Here is a 21538-nt window from a genome sequence, read left to right as displayed (position 1 = left end):
AAGTTTCACACATTGTAGGGACTAGTGAATGCTGAACTGTTTTTGATAATGTTGACACGTCACGTTTCTTTTCTTCATGGGTTGTTCGCAGTGTGAAGGAGTGTAAATTTAAAGAGAGGGAGCTCTCCAAATTATTCTCCATTATTGAACAGTGCACCCATCTGACAGAACTGAAGTAAGTACGGTCTTGCTCTAATGTGCTACCTTATTCGCGTGGTGCTTCAATAAAGGGTATTAGTGAACCAATTGGGATTTCCCTGATAAACAGCAATGGTTTCATTGTGATCATTAGACTCTTAGTTCCAGATTTGTTTTTAGTATGACCCTTGCACACAACAGAGGGTGGCTCAGTGGTTAGTACTGCTGCCTCACAATGCCAGGGACCCGTGTTCGATTCCACCGTTAGGTGTCTGTCTGTGTAGAGTTTTCATGTTCTCCCCATGTCTGCATGGGTTTCCTCTGGAAGCTCCTGTTTCCTCCCACAGTCCAAAGATGTGCAGGTAGGTGGATTGGCCATGCTAAATTGCCATAGTGTCCAGCGTTGTTCAGGCCAGGTGGGTGAGCCATTGAAATACAAGGTTACAGGGTCGGGGGGTTGGGGTCTGGGTGGGATGCTGTTTGGAGGGTTAGTGTGGACTTGCTGTGCCAAATGGCTTATTTCTGCACTGTAGGGATCTCTGGTTCAGAAAACAGTGATTTGACCACAGCAGTAGTCTTAAGTTGGAAGTCACACAACACAAGGTTAGAGTCCAACAGGTTTATTTGAAATCGCACAAGCTTTCGGAGCGCAGCCCCTTCATCAGTTGCAGTGAGAGAGCAGGGCAGACAGGCAGAGTTCATGTGCAGAGAGATCAAAAGCTGTGAGGAGACACTGGACAAATTTGGTTTGTTTTCACTCGAACGATAAGGGCTGAGGTTAGAACCCGATAACAGTTAACAAAATTATGAGAGGCACGGATAGAATCCAACTGGTGTGGATGGAGTGCCAGGTAATAAGTTGGTGCACACAGAGTAGAAGGCATTTGTTTGTGATAAGCGAATGTCAAATGTATTTCATTTTAACTAACTTGTTGGGCTATGCTATTACAAAACACTGGAGGAAGTGGGACTTGAACCTTGGCACTCTCGCTCCAAGATAGAGTGTTCAATACCTGCATTTTCTAATCAACCTGCTCAGCGATGCTATTACACACTGCTGGAGCAGGTGGGACTTTACATGTATATTTTCTAACTCTATCACCAATTGTATACCTCTTGACATTTTTTTTCATTCTATGAACCACCAGCAGGAAATCACCCAGGTTTTTCAGTTGATTAATTGACATGCAAAGCCTGTTAAGGACAACACTGACCATCCAGAGGTGAGGGAGAGGGACAAGGGGGATAAATCAAACTGGATTTGGAAGAGAAGATAAAGCACTCTACCCCCTGCAATGCCCACCTCTAGTTTAGATGCAAATAAATTATGTTGAACAGTATGCAAGTGGTGGGGCATTAAATTAATTTATTTGAGTCCCTGTAAATGGACACCCACCAACTAAAGGAGTCTTATGGAACTGGGTGATCAAGCAGTGATATTCGAAGTGCTTTGAGTCCCAACACTGTCTTGCAGTATATCCAAACAGATTAAAATAACCCCAATTGTTGCTTCAGGAAGTGATTTTTTTGTTTCCTTTATTTGTTCATGGGATATGTCATGCTGCTAGGCCAGCATCCATTGCCCATCCCAATCATGTTGGAGTCACATGTGAGCTAGACCAGGTAAGGATAATAGTTTCCTTCCCTAAAGGGCATTAGTGAATCTTATGGAATTTCCCTGACAATCAGCAATGGTTTCATGATGATCATTACACACTTAGTTCTGGATTTTTTTGTAAAATTGATTCTAAGTTCCAGCATCTACCATGGTAGGATTTGGACTCGGGTCCCCAGAACAATACCTGGGTTTCTGGATTAATAGTCTAGCAATAATATCGCTAGTTAGGTCACTGCCTCAAAGAGCAAAGGACAGTACAACATAGGAACAGGCCCATCGGCCCACCAAGACTGCACTAACACATGATGCCTTTCTAAACTAAAAACCTTTTCACCTCTTCTCGGTTTGTATCCGTCTATTCCCTGCCCATTCATTTATCTGCCCAGATGCTTCTTAAGCGTTGCTATTACATCTGCCTCCATCATCTCATCTGGCAATGCATTCCAGGCACTTACTAACCTTTGTGTGAAAAAGAATTATCCCTCACATCTCCTTTCAACATTTTACCTTAAACCTAGGACCCCTAGGAATTGACATTTTTAGTCTGGGAAAAAGCCTCTGACTATCCCTGCTTCTCACCATTTTGTAAACTTTTAACAAGTCACTCCTCATCCTTTTGACGTTCAAGTGAAAACAAATCAGTTTTGTCCAATCTCTCCTCACAGCTAATATCCTCCAAAACAGACAATATCCCGGGAAACTGTTTCTGTAACCTCTCCAAAGCCTCCACATCCTTCTGATAGTGTGGCAACCAGAAATGTATGCAATATTCCAAATGTAGCCTAACTAAAGTTCTATACAGCTACAACATGACTTGCCAAATTTTAGACTCCAAGCCCCAAATGATGAAGGCAACCATGTCATATTCCTTCTCAACCATCTTATCCACTTGTGTTGCCATTTTCAGAGCTGTATGCCTAGATCCCTCTGTATGTTGATGCTACAGAGGGTTCTGTCATTTATTGTATACTTCCTTCCTACATTAGATGTACCAAAATGATTAACCTTGCATTTTTCCACATTAAACTCCATCTGCCATTTTTCCGCCCAAGAGTCCAGCGTACCTATACCCTGCTGTATTCTCTGACAATCCTCCTCAATATCTGCAGCTCCCCTAATCTTTGTGTTATCCACTAACTTACCTATATTATCCTCCAAGCCACTTATATATATTACAAATAACAGGGATCCTAGCATTGATCATCATTGAACACCACTGGCCACAGATCTCCAGTCAGAAATACCACTCTCAGTCTTCTATGACCAAGCCAGTTCTGTATACCCGCCTGCTCTCATCCATTATCTTTGTCACTTTCTCAAAAAAACCCAAACACGTTTGTGAGTCAGGACTTCCCTCACACAAAACTATGCTGCCTATCTCTATTAGTTTTCCAAATGTGAGTAAATCCAATCCCTAGAATAATCTTCTCCAATAATTTCCCCAACACTGACGTAAGGCTGACCAGCAGCCTGTAATTTCCCAAATTATTCCTGCTGCGCTTCTTAAACAAAGGAATAGTGTCTGCTCTTCTCCAATCCTCTGGGACCACTCCTGTGACTGAAGAGCTTTCATACAAGGCTCCAGCAATTTCCGCACCTGCCTCCCTCAGCATTCTGGGATAGCTCCCATTAGATCGTGGGGATTTGGTTACTTTAATGCTTTTCAAAACACCCAGTGCCGCCACCTTTTCTGTATTAACATGCCCTAGAATACTAACATACCCTTCCCGAGACTCACCATCCACCCTATCGTTAACCTTTGTGAATACAGATGCAAAATATTTATTTAGGACCTCACCTACTTCCTCTGGCTCCACACATAAATTCCCTTCATTGTCCTTGAGTGGATCTACCTATTTCCCTGCTACCCTTTTGCTCCTTATAGATGTATAAAGCGCCTTGGCATCAATTTTGTTTGCCTCCCTGGTTAACTATAGAAATGTTTAAATGAGTATAAAGATTGGCTCCAGTTCTATCCTTCATCACTGGATTTACGGAATATTAGCAGAAAATGGTTGCCTCAAGACAAAGGTGAGCAAAGGAAAAAAAGACAAAACTACACTTGTAACACTCATTGTGATCAATGGCAGAAATGCAACTGTAAATTGCTGAAGTACGATCATCCTCTGATATTCTTGGAGTCTAAACCATATGTTCAGTGAGAGAATGAAGTGGAAATAGATTAGGTCCCTATTGAAGAGAGTGGCCTTGCAGTTGTCATTTTGTACCATATTAAAATCTGAAGAAAATTATTCTGAGAGTTAGATGCAGTTATTACAGATGCTGTTGTTTATACAGCAGTACAAAGAACAAAAAAAAACAAAGAAAATTTACAGCCCAGGAACAGGCCTTTTGGCCCTCCAAGCCTGAGCCGATCCAAATCCACTATCTAAACCTGTCGCTCAATTCCTAAGCATCTGTATCCCTCTGCTCCCCATCTACACATGCATCTGTCCAGATGCACCTTAAATGAATCTACTGTGCCTGCCTCTACTACTTCTGCTGGCAACGCATTCAAGGCACCCACCACCCTCTGCGTAAAGTACTTGCTGTGTGTATCTTGCTTAAACTCTTCACCACTCACCTTGAAAGCGTGACCCCTTCATTATTGAATCCTTCACCCTGGGCAAAAGCTTATCTCTATCTCCCCTGTCTATACCCTTCATGATTTTGAAGACTTCAATCAGATCCCCCCTCAAGCTCCTTTTTTCTAATGAAAACAAACCTAACCTACTCAATCTCTCTTCATAGCTAGCAACCTTCAATACCAGGCAGCATTCTCATAAACCTTCTCTGCACCCTGTCTAAAACATCCACATCCTTTCGTAATGTCGTGACCGGAACTGTACACAGTATTCTAAATGCGGCTGAACCATCATTGTGTACAATTTTAACATGGCCTGCCAGCTCTTATACTCAATATCCCGGCTGATGAAGGCAAGCATACCATATGCCTTCTTGACCACTCTATTCACCTATGCAGCAACCTTCAGGGTACAATGGATCTGAACTCCCAGATCTCTCTGCTCATCAACCTTTCCCAAGGTTCTTCCGTTCACTGTATAATTCGCTCTAGAATTAGACTTGCCTAAATGCATCACCTCACATTTGTCTGGATTGAACTCCATCTGCCACTTCTCTGCCCAACCCTCCAGTCTATCTATATTCTCCTGTATTCTGTTACTCCACCAATCTTCGTGTCATCTGCAAACTTGCTGATCATACCAACAGTGCCCTCTTCCAGATCATTTATGTATATCACAAACAACAGTGGCCCCAGCACTGACCCGTGTGGGACACCACTGGTCACCTTTTCTCCATTTCGAGAAACTCCCTTCAACTACTACTCTCTGTCTCCTGTTGCTCAACCAGTTCTTTATCCACCTAGCTAGAACACCCTGCACACCATGTGACTTCACTTTCTCTGTAAGACTGTAATAGACTAGAAATACAGTCAGTTCTGCTATAACATGGTAGTTTCATTGTTGTGCAATCCCATGTTATAAGAAAATTGCGTAATAGCAGCACCATTTAAACTAATGGGGTCGGAATCACATTATGACCTGATTCAGATCATAGAATCCCTACCATATGGAAAGAATCCCCTCGACCCAACCATCCTTCCAAAGAATAACCCACCTAGACCCATTCCCCTACATTTTACCCCTAATCTAACCTGAAGAATGTGCAATTTAACCTAGCCAATTCACCTAAACTGCACATCTTTGCATTGTAGGAGGAAACCCATGCAGACACAGGGAGAATGCACAGACTCCACATAGACAGTCACCTGAGGATGGGATCGAAGCCAGATGTCTAGTACTGTGAGGCAGCAGTGCTAACCACTAAGTCACCGTGCACACTTTAGAAACAAAGCCAGAGTGCGCTTAGTGGACTTGATCCAGTAGGTTTTTCATGTCTACTTTCATTTCAGTTGGTGAACAGAGTTGCCACTTTATCTTGTGTTGTTTCAAAGATTTGGATGACCTCCACATGCAGTCTGAGCCGACTCTGCATGTGCAATGATGTTAATGGAGTCTATTCATCTGATTTATACCGTGTTATTTGAATGCTGCTCTGCAGTCAGGAATTCACAGCTCAGTAAAGGTTTTGCCATGCCTCCGTTTCAACTATAATTGGAGAAGAGCAGTTGTGAAAGCAGTTTGTTAACCATTGGGAAACATTTGTGTTCAGGAGTGCTGCTTGAGACTGTGCCAAACTGAACTGTTTTGTTTCATTGTAGCCTGACCCGCAACATGATGGGAGACGAAGGTCTACGCAGTTTGGTGGAAGTCGTGACCAATCTCAAAGATTTAAAGGAACTCAAGTGAGTCAAGCACAAATGCAGCAAGGGACATGAATGCCTAATTAACTCTTATTAATGAGAGAGGAGGAACCTTGTCAGTCTAGGTGCCTTTATTTTCACATTCCTGATGCCTGAAATGTTGACTCTCCTGCTCCTCGGATGCTGCCTGCCCTGCTGTGCTTTTTCCAGCACCACGCTATTTGACTCTGATCTCCAGCATCTGCGGTCCTCACTTTCTCCTAGTCTTTATTTTCCTGGCAAGCAATAATGTTGAGACATTTAAACAGAATTCAGTCATTTTTCTGGTGGCCACTGAGGGGAACAAGATGCATTTACGTCGTTAATGATGTCTACTGTATTCATCCAGTGAAATATCCAAAAGGAACCTTTACCTGCTTTGTGAATAAGTGCCCACAAAACAATGGACACAGCTTTACGATCAGACAGGTTTTTGGGCAGGGGTGGGGGGGGTTGGCAGGACTGGCTGTTTGATTGGTGGGAGGGTGCTAGGGGGTGTGTCCTTCCTTCCCTGAGGACAGCTGAGGCTCATAACTGGCTCCCTAAGGGCCTTATCCCACGACAGCTAGAACTTCATCACTGGTCAGTGGGGCTCATGCAGTCATACAGGACAGAAATAGACCCTTCGATCCAACCCATTCAGGCTGACCAGTCTTCCTAAACTGAATTAGTCACATTTGCCTGTGTTTGGCCCCATATCCCTCTAAACCTTTCCTATTTGTGTACCTGTCCAAATGCCTTTTAAGGAGGAGAAAGTGAGGACTGCAGATGCTGGAGTATCAGAGCTGAAAAATGTGTTGCTGGAAAAGCGCAGCAGGTCAGGCAGCATCCAAGGAGCAGGAGAATCAACGTTTCAGGCATAAGCCCTTCTTCAGGAAATGCCTTTTAAGTGCTGTAACTGTACCTGCATCTATCATTTCCCTCTGGCAGTTCATTCCACAAACGCACCACCCCCTCCATTTTCACAATCCTCACTATTGACCCATATCACTCCTCTCACTTGCAGCACTCCATACTGACTATAACCTGCAACCTTCTTCACTTCCCTCTCTCCCAGGGGTCCAGCATCAGTCCCTAGGAGATTCCGACATGCAGTACTGGCAGTGTCCACCACTCTCAGTGGCACTGTAGGATGTGTCCAAGCAGTCGGTGTCTCTCTTGGGGATGGAATCACAGCTCTCTTTTTTGTTTAATATAACCCCCACACTACCATCTAACTGCGGTAGTGCTTTTATTTTCCCCAGCACCCATGGTGTGTGTGTGCAGGTGTGAGACACAGTGAGAGACACAAAGTGCACGAATCTTTATTCAATTTCTACCACCAGGAAGATAGGAAAACACCCGAGTGGCGGGATCACAGCTCTATTCACGATTTAACCCTGTGGGGGGAGGGGACATAAAATAAAGCAGAGGATTGTGGGTAACAATGCCCAGGTAAGTGCCTGGTTCTTTGTTAGAATTCCTGAAAACCTTCATTACATAGATCTCACTGGTATTGGACAGTTAATAATCCTTCCCTTCCCTTCCCTTCCCTTCACTTCCTTGGAAATGTGAGACTTGTAATGTCTTTTTTCTCCAGCCTACAGAGGAATGGAATTTCTCTTGCTGCAATGGAGAGTCTCTTGGAGGCATGTATGGCTTGTCCTAAAGCATTAACAGTCAGGTAAGAGTGTTGCTGCCTGAGGTGAAAGGAATGATGCAGTGTTCATTATTTCTAACTTATTTCTCTTCCAACTGTACTGTCCATGCTGCTTATTGGCTTTGATGCCTGTCAACCATTCTGTCCTCACGTCATTGTGACCTGACCTTTGCGACTCCTGCATGTGAATTATCATGGGGATCTTTTTTTCCTTTCTCACCATTTAGAAGCTGGTAAATTGAAAATTGCAGCAAAGGCTTTAGGAATCTCACTTCAAGATCCCAAATTGACTCCAGGGCCATAATTTTTCCTGTAGGTTCCTTCCATCAGGTACAAGTGGGGGGAATAGTCCCATCTCCCCTGGAAACAGCATGTGATTTTTCCTGTAATGACCAATTAGTAGCCGGTGGACAAGCTCACCATCCGCAGAGCTGGGGAGCTATGGCAAATCTAAAATCGAAAACGATTTTTGCAACTGGGCCACGTTTAGAGGATGGGTAGGTGGGATGGAGTGAGGAGGGGGTGATGGTGCAGGACGCACCACAGGGCTGTCTGTGGCTGTTGCTGAGCTAAATCCAGACAAATGGAGAGGTTGTTTAAGTATGCCTAGTGCGCCGCCTGTTTGCACCACTCCCTGTTTGCTCCTGCTCCCCCCACTTCCCCAAAACCTAGTCAACCATCAAGAAGCTGCTTGTGGATAGCTCACTGATCCCAGGTGCCTGTGAAGATCTGGAAGCTGACTGGAGCATCCCACGTGACTGGATAGTCTGTAGCTTCATCAAGTACCTGCTACTTGTTGACATATAGCTCTTCTGCTCCTCTCCACCCTGCTTTGCCTCTGGGTAACCCGCCCTGGTGCAGGAAGGAGCCAAAGGCCTTGCGTCTCAGCACTGTCTTTTTGTCCCCTCAGTTCTGAGGCTTGACTGGGGCTGAAAATTCTTGCCTTGATCACCTAAGAATCTGTAGTATTGAAGTTAAAATGTAGACATCGGCAGTGCCACTTCTGGTTTGCTTTTCAGGTTTGAAGAGCAGTGGATTACTGGTGAAGATGCTGCCAATCTTACACAATGTATCTGTACTCATCTGAATGTCGCGGACATTGGGTCAGTAAGAACGGGTCAAAAGAAATGAACTATTCTATCAATTGCCTCGTTTAAATCTATTACTGCCATTAAATCAATATTTATTGCCTGTTAAATTTTAAGATTTATTCTTTGGGGTTGAAGTGAACACTGCTGGAAAATGGAAGGCACTGCATACTAAATCCTGCTTTCTAACTTTAGCGCCCTGGGCAGGATGAAGGATGTTAAGGTTGGATGCCCATAACTTGACCCTGTTTGGATTCTTCCATTAAAGTAAATGGGTCCAATTTTAACACCATATAACCGACTGGTTTTTGAGTAAGTTAAAATCCAGCTCAGTGCAAAGTCAGGCTGGCTGGGAATCTGACCTCCAGACACAAATAGGGAAAGACCAAGCAATCACTCAAGCCTGCCCCTCACTCCCCATGTCCCAATAGCCATTGGGAGAGGGAAAGAACAGGGCCAGTAAGGGAAAGGAAAAAGCTCTGGAAATTTGACGTGAACCTACCCCATTCTCGCCTTATCAGATAGAGGTTTTGCTCAGTTTTGGGGAAAGAGGTGTCTGGAACCCCATTCCAAAGCACCTCAATTTTCAAACTCACATTGTGCCTCTCAAAACGTGCAATATTGAATCATCCATCTATTTTATATCTGTCCTGGCTGGATATGTAAAAGCATACCAGGAGGGATTTTGTAATATACAGCTGATCAAATACTGGCCCCTTTTACACTATCGCTTAATGCCAAATCAATTCCCAATATTACTCAAGCTCACATTAGATTGCAAAATAAGGCATATCTTTACCCAGGCTTTCAAAACATTTAGTTTCTTAAAAAAAAAACACTCCTGTATCAGTAAATATTCTAATACTGTTAATTCCCAGAAGCTAAATGGTTCAGGTAACAAGATTTGAAGAGCGCGTTAGGCTTTCCCATTAAAAAGGTCTGTCTGATTTGGTATGACAGATAAGCTATTCGTGCAATGACATTGCCATTACATTTGGTCTTCCCCATGTAGCTATAGTCATAGAGCTGTACAGCACTGAAACAGAACCTACTGTCCAACTTGTCCATGCCGATCAGTTATCTTAACCTAATCTAGTCCCATTTGCCAGCATTTGACCCATATCCCTCTAAGCTGAAAAATGTGTTGCTGAAAAAGCACAGCAGGTCAGGCAGCATCCAAGGAGCAGGAGAATCGATGTTTCGGGCATAGGCCCTTCTTCAGGAATGAGGAAGGTGTGCCAAGCAGGCTAAGATAAAAGGTAAGGAGGAGGGACTTGGGAGGAGGGACTTGGGGGAATGTGATAGGTGAAAGGAGGTTAAGGTGAGGGTGATAGGCTGGAGAGGGGGTGAGGATGGAAAGGTCGGAAAGAAGATTGCAGGTCAAGAAGGCAGTGCTGAGTCCGAGGGTTGGGACTACCTCGTGCTCCCACGAGGAGGTTGAATAGTTCATCCACTTTACTAACACCTTCCACCCCAACCTCAAATTCACCTGGACCGTCTCAGACTCTTCTGAGACTCTTCTCAGACTCTCAGACCCTCCCCTTCCTAGACCTTTCCATTTCTATCTCGGGCGACCGACTCAATACGGACATTTGCTATTAACCGACCGACTCCCACAGCTACCTAGATTACACCTCCTCCCACTCTGCCCCATGTGAAAACGCCATCCCATATTCCCAATTCCTTCGCCTCCACCGCATCTGCTCCCAGGAGGACCAATTCCAATACCGAACAACCCAGATGGCCTCCTTCAAAGACCGCAATTTCCCCTCAGACGTGGTTGACGATGCTCTCCACCGCATCTCCTCCACTTCTCGCTCCTCCACCCTTGAACCCCGCCCCTCCAATCGCCACGAGGACTGAACCCCACTGGTCCTCACCTACCACCCCACTAACCTCCAGATACATTGTATCATCCTTTGTCATTTCCACCACCTCCAAACAGACTCCACCACCAAGGATATATTTCCCTCCCCTCCCCTATCAGCGTTCTGGAAAGACCACTCCTTTTCATCAGGTCCACACCCTCCACCAACCCAACCTCCACTCCCGGCACTTTCCCCTGCAACCGCAAGAAATGCAAAACTTGCACCCTCACTTCCCTCTAAGGCCCCAAGGGATCCTTCCATATCCATCACAAATTCATCTGCACTTCCACACACATCATTTACTGCACCCGATGCGGCCTCCTCTAAATTGGGGAGACAGGCCGCCTACTTGCGGAACGTTTCGGAGAACACCTCTGGGACATCTGCAAGAACCGCCCCGTGGCTGAACATTTTAACTCCCCCTCCCACTCCGCCAAGGACATGCAGGTCCTTGGCCTCCTCCATCATCAGACCATGGCAACACGACGCCTGGAGGAAGAGTGCCTCGTCTTCCGCCTAGGAACCCTCCAACCACAAGGGATGAATGCAGATTTCTCCAGCTTCCTAATTTCGCCTCCCCCCCGCCTTATCTCAGTCCCAACCCTCGGACTCAGCACCGCCTTCTTGTCCTGCAATCTTCTTCCCGACCTCTCCGCCCCCACCCTCCCTCTCCGGCCTATTACCCTCACCTTAACCTCCTTCCACCTATCGCATTCCCAAAGCCTCTCCTCCAAGTCCCTCCTCCCTACCTTTTATCTTAGCCTGCTTGGCACACCTTCCTCATTCCTGAAGAAGGGCTTATTCCTGAAACGTCGATTTTCCTGCTCCTTGGATGCTGCCTGACCTGCTGTGTTTTTCCAGCAACACATTTTTCAGCTCTGATTTCCAGCATCTGCAGTCCTCACTTTCTCCATATCCCTCTAAATCCTTTCTATTCATATACCCATCCAGATGCCTTTTAAATATAATTGTACCAGCCTCCACCACTCCCCTTGGCAGTTCATTCCATACACACACCACTCTGTGTGAGAAAGTTGCCCCTTAGATCCCTTTTAAGTCTTTCCCCTCTCACCTTAAACCTATGCCTTCTAGTTTTGGACTCCCCCACCCTGGGGAAAAGAGCTTGGCTATTCACCCTATCATGTCCCGCATGATTTTATAAACTTCTATAAAGTCACCCCTCAGCCTTTGATGCTCCTGGGAAAACAGCCCCAGCCTATTCAGCCTCTCCCTATGGATCTAACCCTCCAACCCTAGAAACATCCTTATAAATCTTTTCTGAAACCTTTCATGTTTCACAACATCCTTCCAAGAGTAGGGAGACCAGAATTCCACGTAGTATCTCAAAAGTGGCCTAAACAATGCCCTGCATAGCTGCAACATGACCTCCCAATTTCTATATGCTAACCAATAAAGGCAAGCTTACCAAATGCCGCCTTCACTATCCTATCTACCTGCGACTCTACTTCCAAGGAGCTATATATAATTACTTGCCATGCAGTGAGAACTTCCACACTGGAACTGTGAAGGAGAATGTCAAAGAGTAATCTTTGCTGGGGCAGTCCAGCCTCTTACAGGAATGTGGTTGTTGGATGACAGATGGATTGCAGTATTTAGGAAATAGTTTGGTTTTGTGTGGCTGTCTCACTTGAAGATTCTTTGGTGATCTAAGGAAGCTTGAGATGAGAGATAAAAACAAAGTGAAACCATATGACTAAGGCCACCTGTTCAGTGTGGTGCTGTGATTGCCTTGATGTGGAATCCACCACATGCCTAGTAAGTGGCAGAATCACCACAAATAGCTGCCTGTGGATAGCAGTCTGTGCATGCACTGTCATGAAAACTGTCAGAATGATTTGTCTTTTATTACTGCCTACATGTTTTCCTCAGAAATTTGTGGGGGTTTGGACAATGGACCAATCGGGGAACCTCACTGCAGGCTCACCTTTCCCGGAACTTGGAGACAAGACTAGGCCATTTAGCCTTTTCTGCACTATTCAGTTGGATCTGGTTGATGTTTAGTTTGACTCCATTGACTTGCATTTGCTTCAAATCTTTTGAGACCCTTGGCTAACGAAAACCCACCCACCACAGTCTGAAAATTCTCCTAAAATCTTATTATCCTTTGATTGAGAAGGTTGCAGATTTCTGATTACTTTTATGTGAGAAATTACTTCCTGACTTCCTTCCTAAATTCTTCACTCCAATTTCAAGATGTCCCCTTGTTCTTGATTTCTCCATTGGAGGGAATGGTTTCTCAATATTCAATTTATTGAGAATGTTCAAATGCTTCGGCATTTTAGTCTGTTGAACACTAAAGTCAGGTCACTGCACCATTCGTCTGTACTCACTGAAATATGAACCAAGGCGACTTGACCTCACAGTTCTTTCATCTTTACCCTGGCATTGGTGACTGCCATCCAACCTGGTTATCAACAGAATGTTGTCAGTTGGCATCTCCTTTGCTCTTGGCCTCTTGTGATATCTGTTGTCACCTTGAGGTGATTCTGTGCTTCATTAGTGACAGTAACACACTTTATGTAGCCACTATAAAGAATATTGAAAGATAAGTCAGTCCAAGAGATGCTCTCAGGTCTTCACTGCTATTCATTCACTGACTAACCATCCCCTTAAAGGCTACCTGTTATGGCTGACTTCCCAATTGCACTATTTTCATTTCATTCTCAAATTTCAGGAGTCCTATATTGGGTCTTTCAAAAGAAATTACTCAAAATGTCTGTCCTGTTTGAGAATCTGCATTTTATTGATGTCAATGAAAACTTGTTTTTGTAGTGTGAAGAAGAATACGGTTTCAGTAAGACTGGTTGATGATAGTTGGCGACTTGCTGGTGATGACAGGTATGAGCCCCTTTAACTACCACCCACCACCCCCTTTCCCGCCCCCCCCCCCCCCCCCCCCTCCAACACACATGCGCACACATTCATTCATGAATATGAATTCAAAACCAGTAAAGAGTTTGTTGCAAATATTATATGTGAGAAAAAATAAGCAGGGAAAGCAATTTTTGCAGATCCCAATGTGTTGACCCCAAGGTGGAGAGTTAATCTCACAGATCTTTTGCTTTTAGCAATGATGACATGAGGTATTGTCTATTGCATGATAGTTATTTTTGATTCAATAGCTGATCGGGTGGACTAGGTCTTTCTTTTGTATTGGACAACTTTCGTTTGAATTCCTAGGGTTTTTTTTTGTCTTTTCACTTACTCAGAGAAGGAAGGGGACAGAGAGAGAGAGAAATGTTCCCTGTTTGCAGGTTTCTGGTTGTCTCTGGGAGCACTGTGCTCATAGGCCCATAACAAAATGCAATCTGAAGTCACTGGGCAAAGTTTCCTGACCTCAAGAGATTCTTGGTGCCTCTGTCTCTCATAATGTATCCACCACACTGCTCCAAAACATAACGCAGTTCAGTGTAGCTGATAGCTGCATTGCTAGCGAGTCAGAAACTCAAAGACTAAGGACAGTACAGTTATACAGTCTGCATTTCACTGGACCATATTGTGCCTGGAAAGACACCTGGCTCACTGGTGTTACACATTTGCAGAGCATCTAATCTCCAGAGATATGCAATAAACAGAACTAATCCGAGATCTTTCTGATCCCTTTCAGCACCAGAATAGACCCTGGAGCACAGCATCCATCTTTACAATCCATCAGGTGACCATTCCATTTGATTTACTGTAAAATGCTCTGTTTGAATTCAGATTATATTGTGAGGTTATTTAATTGTTATTTTTATACTTAATGCACCCGTAGTTGATCTGCAGAAGTTTAATGGAAAAGCGCCAAATTGTATACAGTGAATTGTTTATTGGTAACATTCCCAATTGTCAAGTAAATGCCTTTGTCCTTTTGCCAATTTTCAGTTTATACGAGTGTGGAATTGAGGCTCCGCAGCTCCTTCGTCTCGCACCCATAATTAAACAGTGTTCAGACCTAGTGGAGCTCCAGTAAGTCACTCCCTCATCATATCTTTCGCGTGTGTGCGTGTGTGTGAGAATGACTGTAACATGCTTGCATCTTGTTCATAAACACAAATTGTTCAGCTGAAAAAGACTGAGGATCATCTCGTTTACCTTCTACCAACCTTCACATGACCTAAAGGCAGCCCACAATTTTTCCGATCTTTTGCTTAGATGCTGCCTGGTTTGCTGAAGTGATTTATTGTCTGAGTGATGGCAGTTCCAATAGTTCTGAAGAAGGGTCACTGGACCCGAAACATTGACTCTGCTTTCTCTCCACTGCCACACCCGCTGAGTTTCTCCAGCAATTTCTGATCTTGTTTCAGGTCTCCAGCATCTGCAGCTATTTGTTTTTTTTTTGTTTTGCAGTTCAAGTGGTTCTGCACTCTGCTTACAGATGGAGGCATGTGTGTAGCATAAAGCACCTCTGACAATATACCTCCTGCAAATGTGTAGCAGGAGCTCTTAGTGTGTGGTTGGTAGAATCGCAAAATTCAATTTGCAAAAGCTAAGAAGAATCCAGGCACCTTTCATAACTCTACTGTAAAATGTAATTTATTAAATAAAGCAGTGAGCCTAACCATCATGTCCTCACTATGGATCGAATTGTTTTGAAGAGCATATTTACCCCTTGTACATTGCTATTTTGTACTTTTTAGATTTTGTTATTTGCTGGGTCCAACTCCTATGCAGTGGAAGATTAAACAGTGAATTGAATTGTAATCCCACCCAAAGTAGGACCCAGCCTATGACTTTTCTCTTATCACAGTATTTGCTGGTTCAGTGAATCTCATTAATGTGTTAGTAATTGTAATTTTCTGTGTCATATAGTTGTAGAGTTGTGTAACGTGCAAGCAGACCCTTCAGTCCAAATCGTCTGTGCTGATCAAATATCTTAAATGAATCTAGTCCAATTTGCCAACATTTGGCCCATATCCCTCCAAACCTTCCTATTCATATACCCATCCAGAGGCCTTTTAAATGCTGTAATTGTATCAGCCTCCACCACTTCCTCTGGCAGCTCATTCCACACACGTAGTACCCTCAGCATGGAAAAGTTGACCCTTAGCTCCCTTTTAAATGTTTCCCCTCTCACCTGAAACCTATGCCCTCCAGTTTTGACCGTGGGGAGAGGCTTAAGTCCCACCATAGTTCCTGTCATCTAACGAATGTGTATTGACTTGGAGGAGCCGGTGTTGGACTGAGGTGGACAAAGTTTAAAATCACACCACACCAGGTTCTAGCCCAACAGGTTTATGTGGAAACATTAGCTTTCGGAGCACTGCTCCTTTACCTGACGATCTCCTGAAGAAGGAGCGTCGCTCCGAAAGCTAGTGCTTCCACAAAAACCTGTTGGACTATAAGCTGGTGTGGTGTGATTTTTAATTTGTATTGACAGAGGTCCCATGTTTTGATGGGACAGTAAGCCAAATGTATCTCCTTTTGCGACACATGGTTATTAAAAATCTCTTGCCATTAACTACAGAAGATCTTGAAGATCACTTAGTGTCTTGACCGATATTACTCCCTCAGCTATCATGGGCAAGAACAGATTAGTGGATTATTTTGGGATCTCTTTTACACAATGGTTGCCATATTGAAGGACAGTCACTGCCATTCAAATGCATTCAGTTTAGGTCAACTGAATTGGGGCGTTTAAGAGATCATGTTTTTCGAGGTCTGTCATTGTGATCGGAAGTGAGGATGTCTCTATCTGCTGTAGGCAGTGGAAGTATTCAGTGGCTATAACCCAATGCCACGGAGCAGGAGTCTTGGAGATTTTGGCTTAGTCAGTATTGGGATGGCTAGGAGAGTATTGCGATGGCTAAGATGGCTGCTGCACCTGAGTTTAGGAGACTCTGTCAGAGCAAACTGGGCAAGTTGTTCAGTGTCTTATTGTTTATGGAGTTAATGATCTGCCTCATGTATTTCCAGTTTATTTCGAAACAAAATCGGGAACAAAGGAGCGGAAATACTGGCTGCGATCCTTCCTGTGTTCCAGAGGCTGAAGAAGCTGAGGTGAGTTCTGGAATGGCTGTTCATGAAACACTTGAGAATATCTAGGAGCCTTTTATAAATCTAACTAATTTTACATTAAATTGTTTCATAAAATGTGCTTGAAATTAAGGATGTGGAGGAGCTTCTTAGATAATTCATGTGTCAAGTGCACTACATAATGTGAAACTGTGCTACACAGCAGTAAGATCTTGTTAATCTTCAGTTATACTGAATTAAGAGTAGAGGTTCTACCCTATGTGACAGTGCTGCGGGGCAAAGGGCTAGAAGGGAAGTAGTACAGATATTTTCTAATGACCCTGTTCAGAGATATTGTGACAAACTTCTAGAGAAGCTGAAAGTTGAACCCATCTCTCCTGGCCCAGAGGCAGCTCCTCTGCTGCTTCCAACATATTGAATAGAATAGAATTAAATTGATTTATTGTCATGTGTATCGAGGCACAGTGAAAAGCTTTGTCTTGCGAGCAATACAAGTAGATCACAGAGTTTAATACCATAGATAAGTAAATAATAGGTAAACAACAGCAAAAACAAAAACACAGGTAGAGGTGAATGCTAAGTTTGTGTGTCCATTCAGTATTCTAACAACAGTAGGGTAGAAGCTGTTACAAAACCGTCTGGTGCGAGTGTTCAGGCTTCTGTACCTTCTCCCCGATGGTAGAGGTTGTAGAAAAACATTACCAGGGTGGGATGGATCTTTGAGAATGCTGGCGGCCTTTCCTTGCCAGCGGGCCTAGTAGATGGATTCTATAGATGGGAGGTTGGCCTTTGTGATTGTCTGGGTCGAGTTCACCACTCTCTGTAACCGTCTCCGATCTTGAATGGTACAGTTGCCATACCAGGTAGTGATACATCCAGACAGAATGCTCTCGATGGCATACCGATAAAAGTTGGCAAAGGTATTCACCGTCTTGCCAAATTTCCTCAGCTGCCTGAGGAAAAAAGAGACGTTGTTGGGCCTTTGTAACCAGTGCATCCACACGACGAGTCCAAGAAAGCTTGTTGTGGATGACCATTCCCAGGAGCTTGACACTCTCCACTCATTCCACCTCTGTGCTGTTAATGTGTAGGGGGCAAGGTCAGGCCAAGTTGCGACCACCCTGTGGTCTAAGAGCCTGGGTTAGAGCTTAGTCCTAAGTTTGTGAATGGTGACCTGAGATGATGTTTGAGGAAATGATCAAATAATGGCCTGACGTTAGGAGTGGGGTGGGAGGAGGAGAGAGAGAGAAATCCCAAAGCTGGAGAGCCATCTAGTCCTGCATTCCTGTGAGAGAGGCAGCTCACTGATACCAACGTAGAAGAGGGGGAGAGAGTGTGTCTGAAGATTGAGGAATCAGCAACTCCAAAATTTCAAGGGGAACATCATTCACAACTGTTAGACTGCCCTTGCAGAGAGGGAATTGCCCTTCTCTGGGCAATCTATGGCTATGACAGGAATGACGTCACCACTTCAGTTCTGTAATGCTGACCCCACCACTCAGCCCAGTCCTCAGGGTCCAACCCAGCTCCTTTCACTGACTGTGTTTCAGCCAATGAAGAGGTTCTGTTTGCACCCTGGAAATTTAACCTCGCTCAGGCCCATTCCTGATGAGTAGCATCTTGTGAAGAAAATCCTTCTCTGACTGACCTGTTACATAACAATGCTGAGTTGTGTTCACTTGTGGAGGATAGGTGGTCCCAGTGGAATTGGGCCTCAGCAGGCCCAACTGAGGAGTGAATGGCAAGTAACTGAGGGTAGACTAATAAAGCGTGATTTAAAACAAGCATGATCTTAGCACCAATTTCGCTCTGGTTTGTCACAGAGCATTTAGCTCAGATTAGTTATATCGTTATGGTCTTCTTCGTCCCGCTGAGAAAGCAGTTCTTGCCCATGCACCAATGTTGTTGCTGTGGGCGCCATTACATTTTCCTCTCTCCTTGCAGCCTCGAAGCCATCAACATCGACTCTCAGGGGATGGTGACCCTCGCAGCAAGTCTCTGCAAATGTCGCGACATCAAAGAGATCAAGTAAGTTCACATTTTTCTTTTTGGCTTATGTCACTATCTTCACTTTATTTTGAGTTCTGAACATTTCTTAATGGTGCGGAAAATATCCATGACCCCCTTGATCCATTTTATTTGACATTTACTCTGTTGTCACTGTCTATATTTCCCACCACCAGGGAGCCAATGGCTTCAGTTCTTTGTCTTGTTGGGTTGCTATAGCAACTTCCAATATCTCCCTGATCAATAAGGAGCGGTCACCTGAAGTAAGGATACATCGAGGAGACACAGGCACAGATGCACAGAGACACAGGTACACATGGGGACACATTTACTCAGGCACTTATGCAGATGCAGACACATTGAGATGTACAGACACATGCATGGATACAGAGACACACAGAGAAACATGCACAGACACAAACACACATAGACATGCGTGGACACAGACGCATACAGAAACATACACAGACACACACAGATACATGCATGAACACAGACACAGACACAGAGACACAGACGGACTCATGCATGGACACAGAGACACACACAGATACACACATAGACACATGCATTGACACAGACACAGAGACATGTATGGACACAGACACACGCACAGACACAGAGACACATGCACAGAGACACACAGAAACACGCACTGACACAGAAACACACACAGACACATGCACGAATAGAGACACACACAGAAAAACACACAGACACAGAGACACACAGACACACATACAGACACAGACAGACACTTTGACACAGAAACACACACAAAGACATGTACAGACACAGACACACATACACATGCACGGACGCAAACACACACACACACACAAACACACACAGGTGCATGCACCAACACAGAGACACACATACACACACACACGGACGCAGACACACACACAGACACACAGAGATGCATGCACAGATGCAGAGACACACAGAAACACAGAGACACACAGACACGCGTAAAGACACCGACACACACAGACACACACACACATGCATGGACACAGAGACACACAGACATATACACGGACACAGATACACACATGGACACAGATACATAAACAGACACATGTACGGAGACAGACACACACACACACACACATGCAAGCGCAGACACAGACACACGACTCACACAGAAACACACACTCACAAAGACACACACACATACGCATGCACGGATACAGAGATGCACACAGAAACAGACACACAGACACACACAAGGATGCAGACACATGCACAGACACACGTACAGAGACACACATACACACGCACGGATACAGAGATGCACATGGAAACACAGACACAGAGACACACACAGACATGTGCAAGGACACAGACACATGCAACGACACAGACACAGTGACACAGATATGTGCACAGACACAGAGACACATACACACATGCACAGACATAGAGATACGCATACACATTGACACAGATACACTCATGAACACAGAGACACGCACAGACACTGAGAAACAGACACATGCACGGACACAGAGACACGCAGACACACGCACGGAAATGGTGACTGGCAAATGCACAGACACGCCTGTGACACTTTGCCTTCAATTTCCCAGCAATCAACTGGCTGACCTTGTCTGCTTAACCTGGCTAGAGTGTGAAGCTGCCACCATATGGAATATTTAAAGGGATGGGCGTAGATGCCGTCAGGAGAATCTGGGCTGCTTCATCAGGATGAAACGAATAGAAAGATATGTTAGTAATGTGAGAGGAGAAAGAAGGGGAGAGAGCTGGTGTGGAGTATATACAGCAGCACAAATAATTCAAGCTAAAGTTTTATGTGCTGAGCATTCTATAGCCTGATTGATTACTTGAAACCGGAGAATTACTGCCATTCACATCAGACCAGGAGCAGAGCCTGACAGTTCCTCAAGCCTATTCCACCATTCAGTGAGATCATAATGACCTACCACATTGCTCCAGAACCATTGCCTTGCTAACAGTGACTTCCCCATCTCTGACCATGTCTTTCTTTGAACTCTGACTCTGCAGATGAACAGGAGGGCAAACCCACTGGTTCTGGTTATGTTTTGCATTTTGAACTGAGGAATCCATTGGCTTTAACTTCCCTAAAAGAGGGTAGTAACTATGAGCCGAGTAGGTGACTGAAGCTTGGCTCTAACCATGTACAGAAAAGTCTCCAAGGAATTCACTGCCTCGTGTTTGCAATGTTTTATTCTCAAAATGGTTGTTTCATGATCCCACTGAGTGTTGAACAGGTCAATTCATGTATTAACAGCATAAAAATGGGCTCCTATATTTTTGGGGAAGGTGTGGTAAGCAACTTCTTAAATATTTAATGATGCTTGTAGACATTTATTGTCCCCCAACTTTTTTTGTTCCAGTTTTTTGTTCCAGTTTTATTTTTCGATTTTGTACCATATTTGAGCGGGTTGTCGGGACTTGGCAATCTGCAATTCAGCTTCTTGAAAGCGACACGAAGTAATGGATCTGTGGGCCGCGTGGTTTTCCGTCAGGAGTATTGGGCAAGACCTAGTTTCTGCCAGTAAAAACAGTGCAGTTTTCCCAGGAGGTGGTGAGAGACGTGGCAAGAAAGGAAAAGAAAAGATGGAATGGGTGGTTCCTGGAGAGAAACTCGTCCTTTGCTTGTTACCCTGAGCAAATATGCACTGGGCAGGAAAGCACAAGGGCCACTTCCTTGACTCACCAGCAATTACAGGCTTTTAGGAGTCAGATAATTGTCACTTAAGGGCCTCAATTCTTCACTTCTCCATTCAGCTCTCACCCCAGCAGGCAAGAAAAGTGGCTAGTTTCCTGACTAGTCGGCGTGGTGTCTCAGTGGTTAGCACTCCTGCCTCACAGCACCAGGGACCCGGGCTC

General features: G+C 44.5%; 1 protein-coding gene across 1 annotated transcript in view; it reads left to right on the top strand.

Moving 5' to 3' along the window:
* Positions 1–21538, top strand: part of nlrc5 (NLR family, CARD domain containing 5) — a 149408-nt gene that overhangs the window by 85615 nt on the left and 42255 nt on the right. The window contains exons 32-40 of the mRNA XM_072547504.1: positions 92–175; positions 6000–6083; positions 7660–7743; positions 8739–8822; positions 13469–13534; positions 14304–14351; positions 14561–14644; positions 16592–16675; positions 18596–18679. Of these exons, the coding sequence (XP_072403605.1) occupies positions 92–175; positions 6000–6083; positions 7660–7743; positions 8739–8822; positions 13469–13534; positions 14304–14351; positions 14561–14644; positions 16592–16675; positions 18596–18679 (702 nt within the window). The remainder of the gene's footprint in view (positions 1–91; positions 176–5999; positions 6084–7659; positions 7744–8738; positions 8823–13468; positions 13535–14303; positions 14352–14560; positions 14645–16591; positions 16676–18595; positions 18680–21538) is intronic.

Source organism: Chiloscyllium punctatum, chromosome 26 (genome assembly GCF_047496795.1).
Source record: "Chiloscyllium punctatum isolate Juve2018m chromosome 26, sChiPun1.3, whole genome shotgun sequence".
Lineage (NCBI taxonomy): Eukaryota > Metazoa > Chordata > Chondrichthyes > Orectolobiformes > Hemiscylliidae > Chiloscyllium > Chiloscyllium punctatum.
The sequence above is the reverse complement of the archived record's forward strand: the minus strand, read 5'-3'. Positions and strand labels throughout refer to the sequence as shown.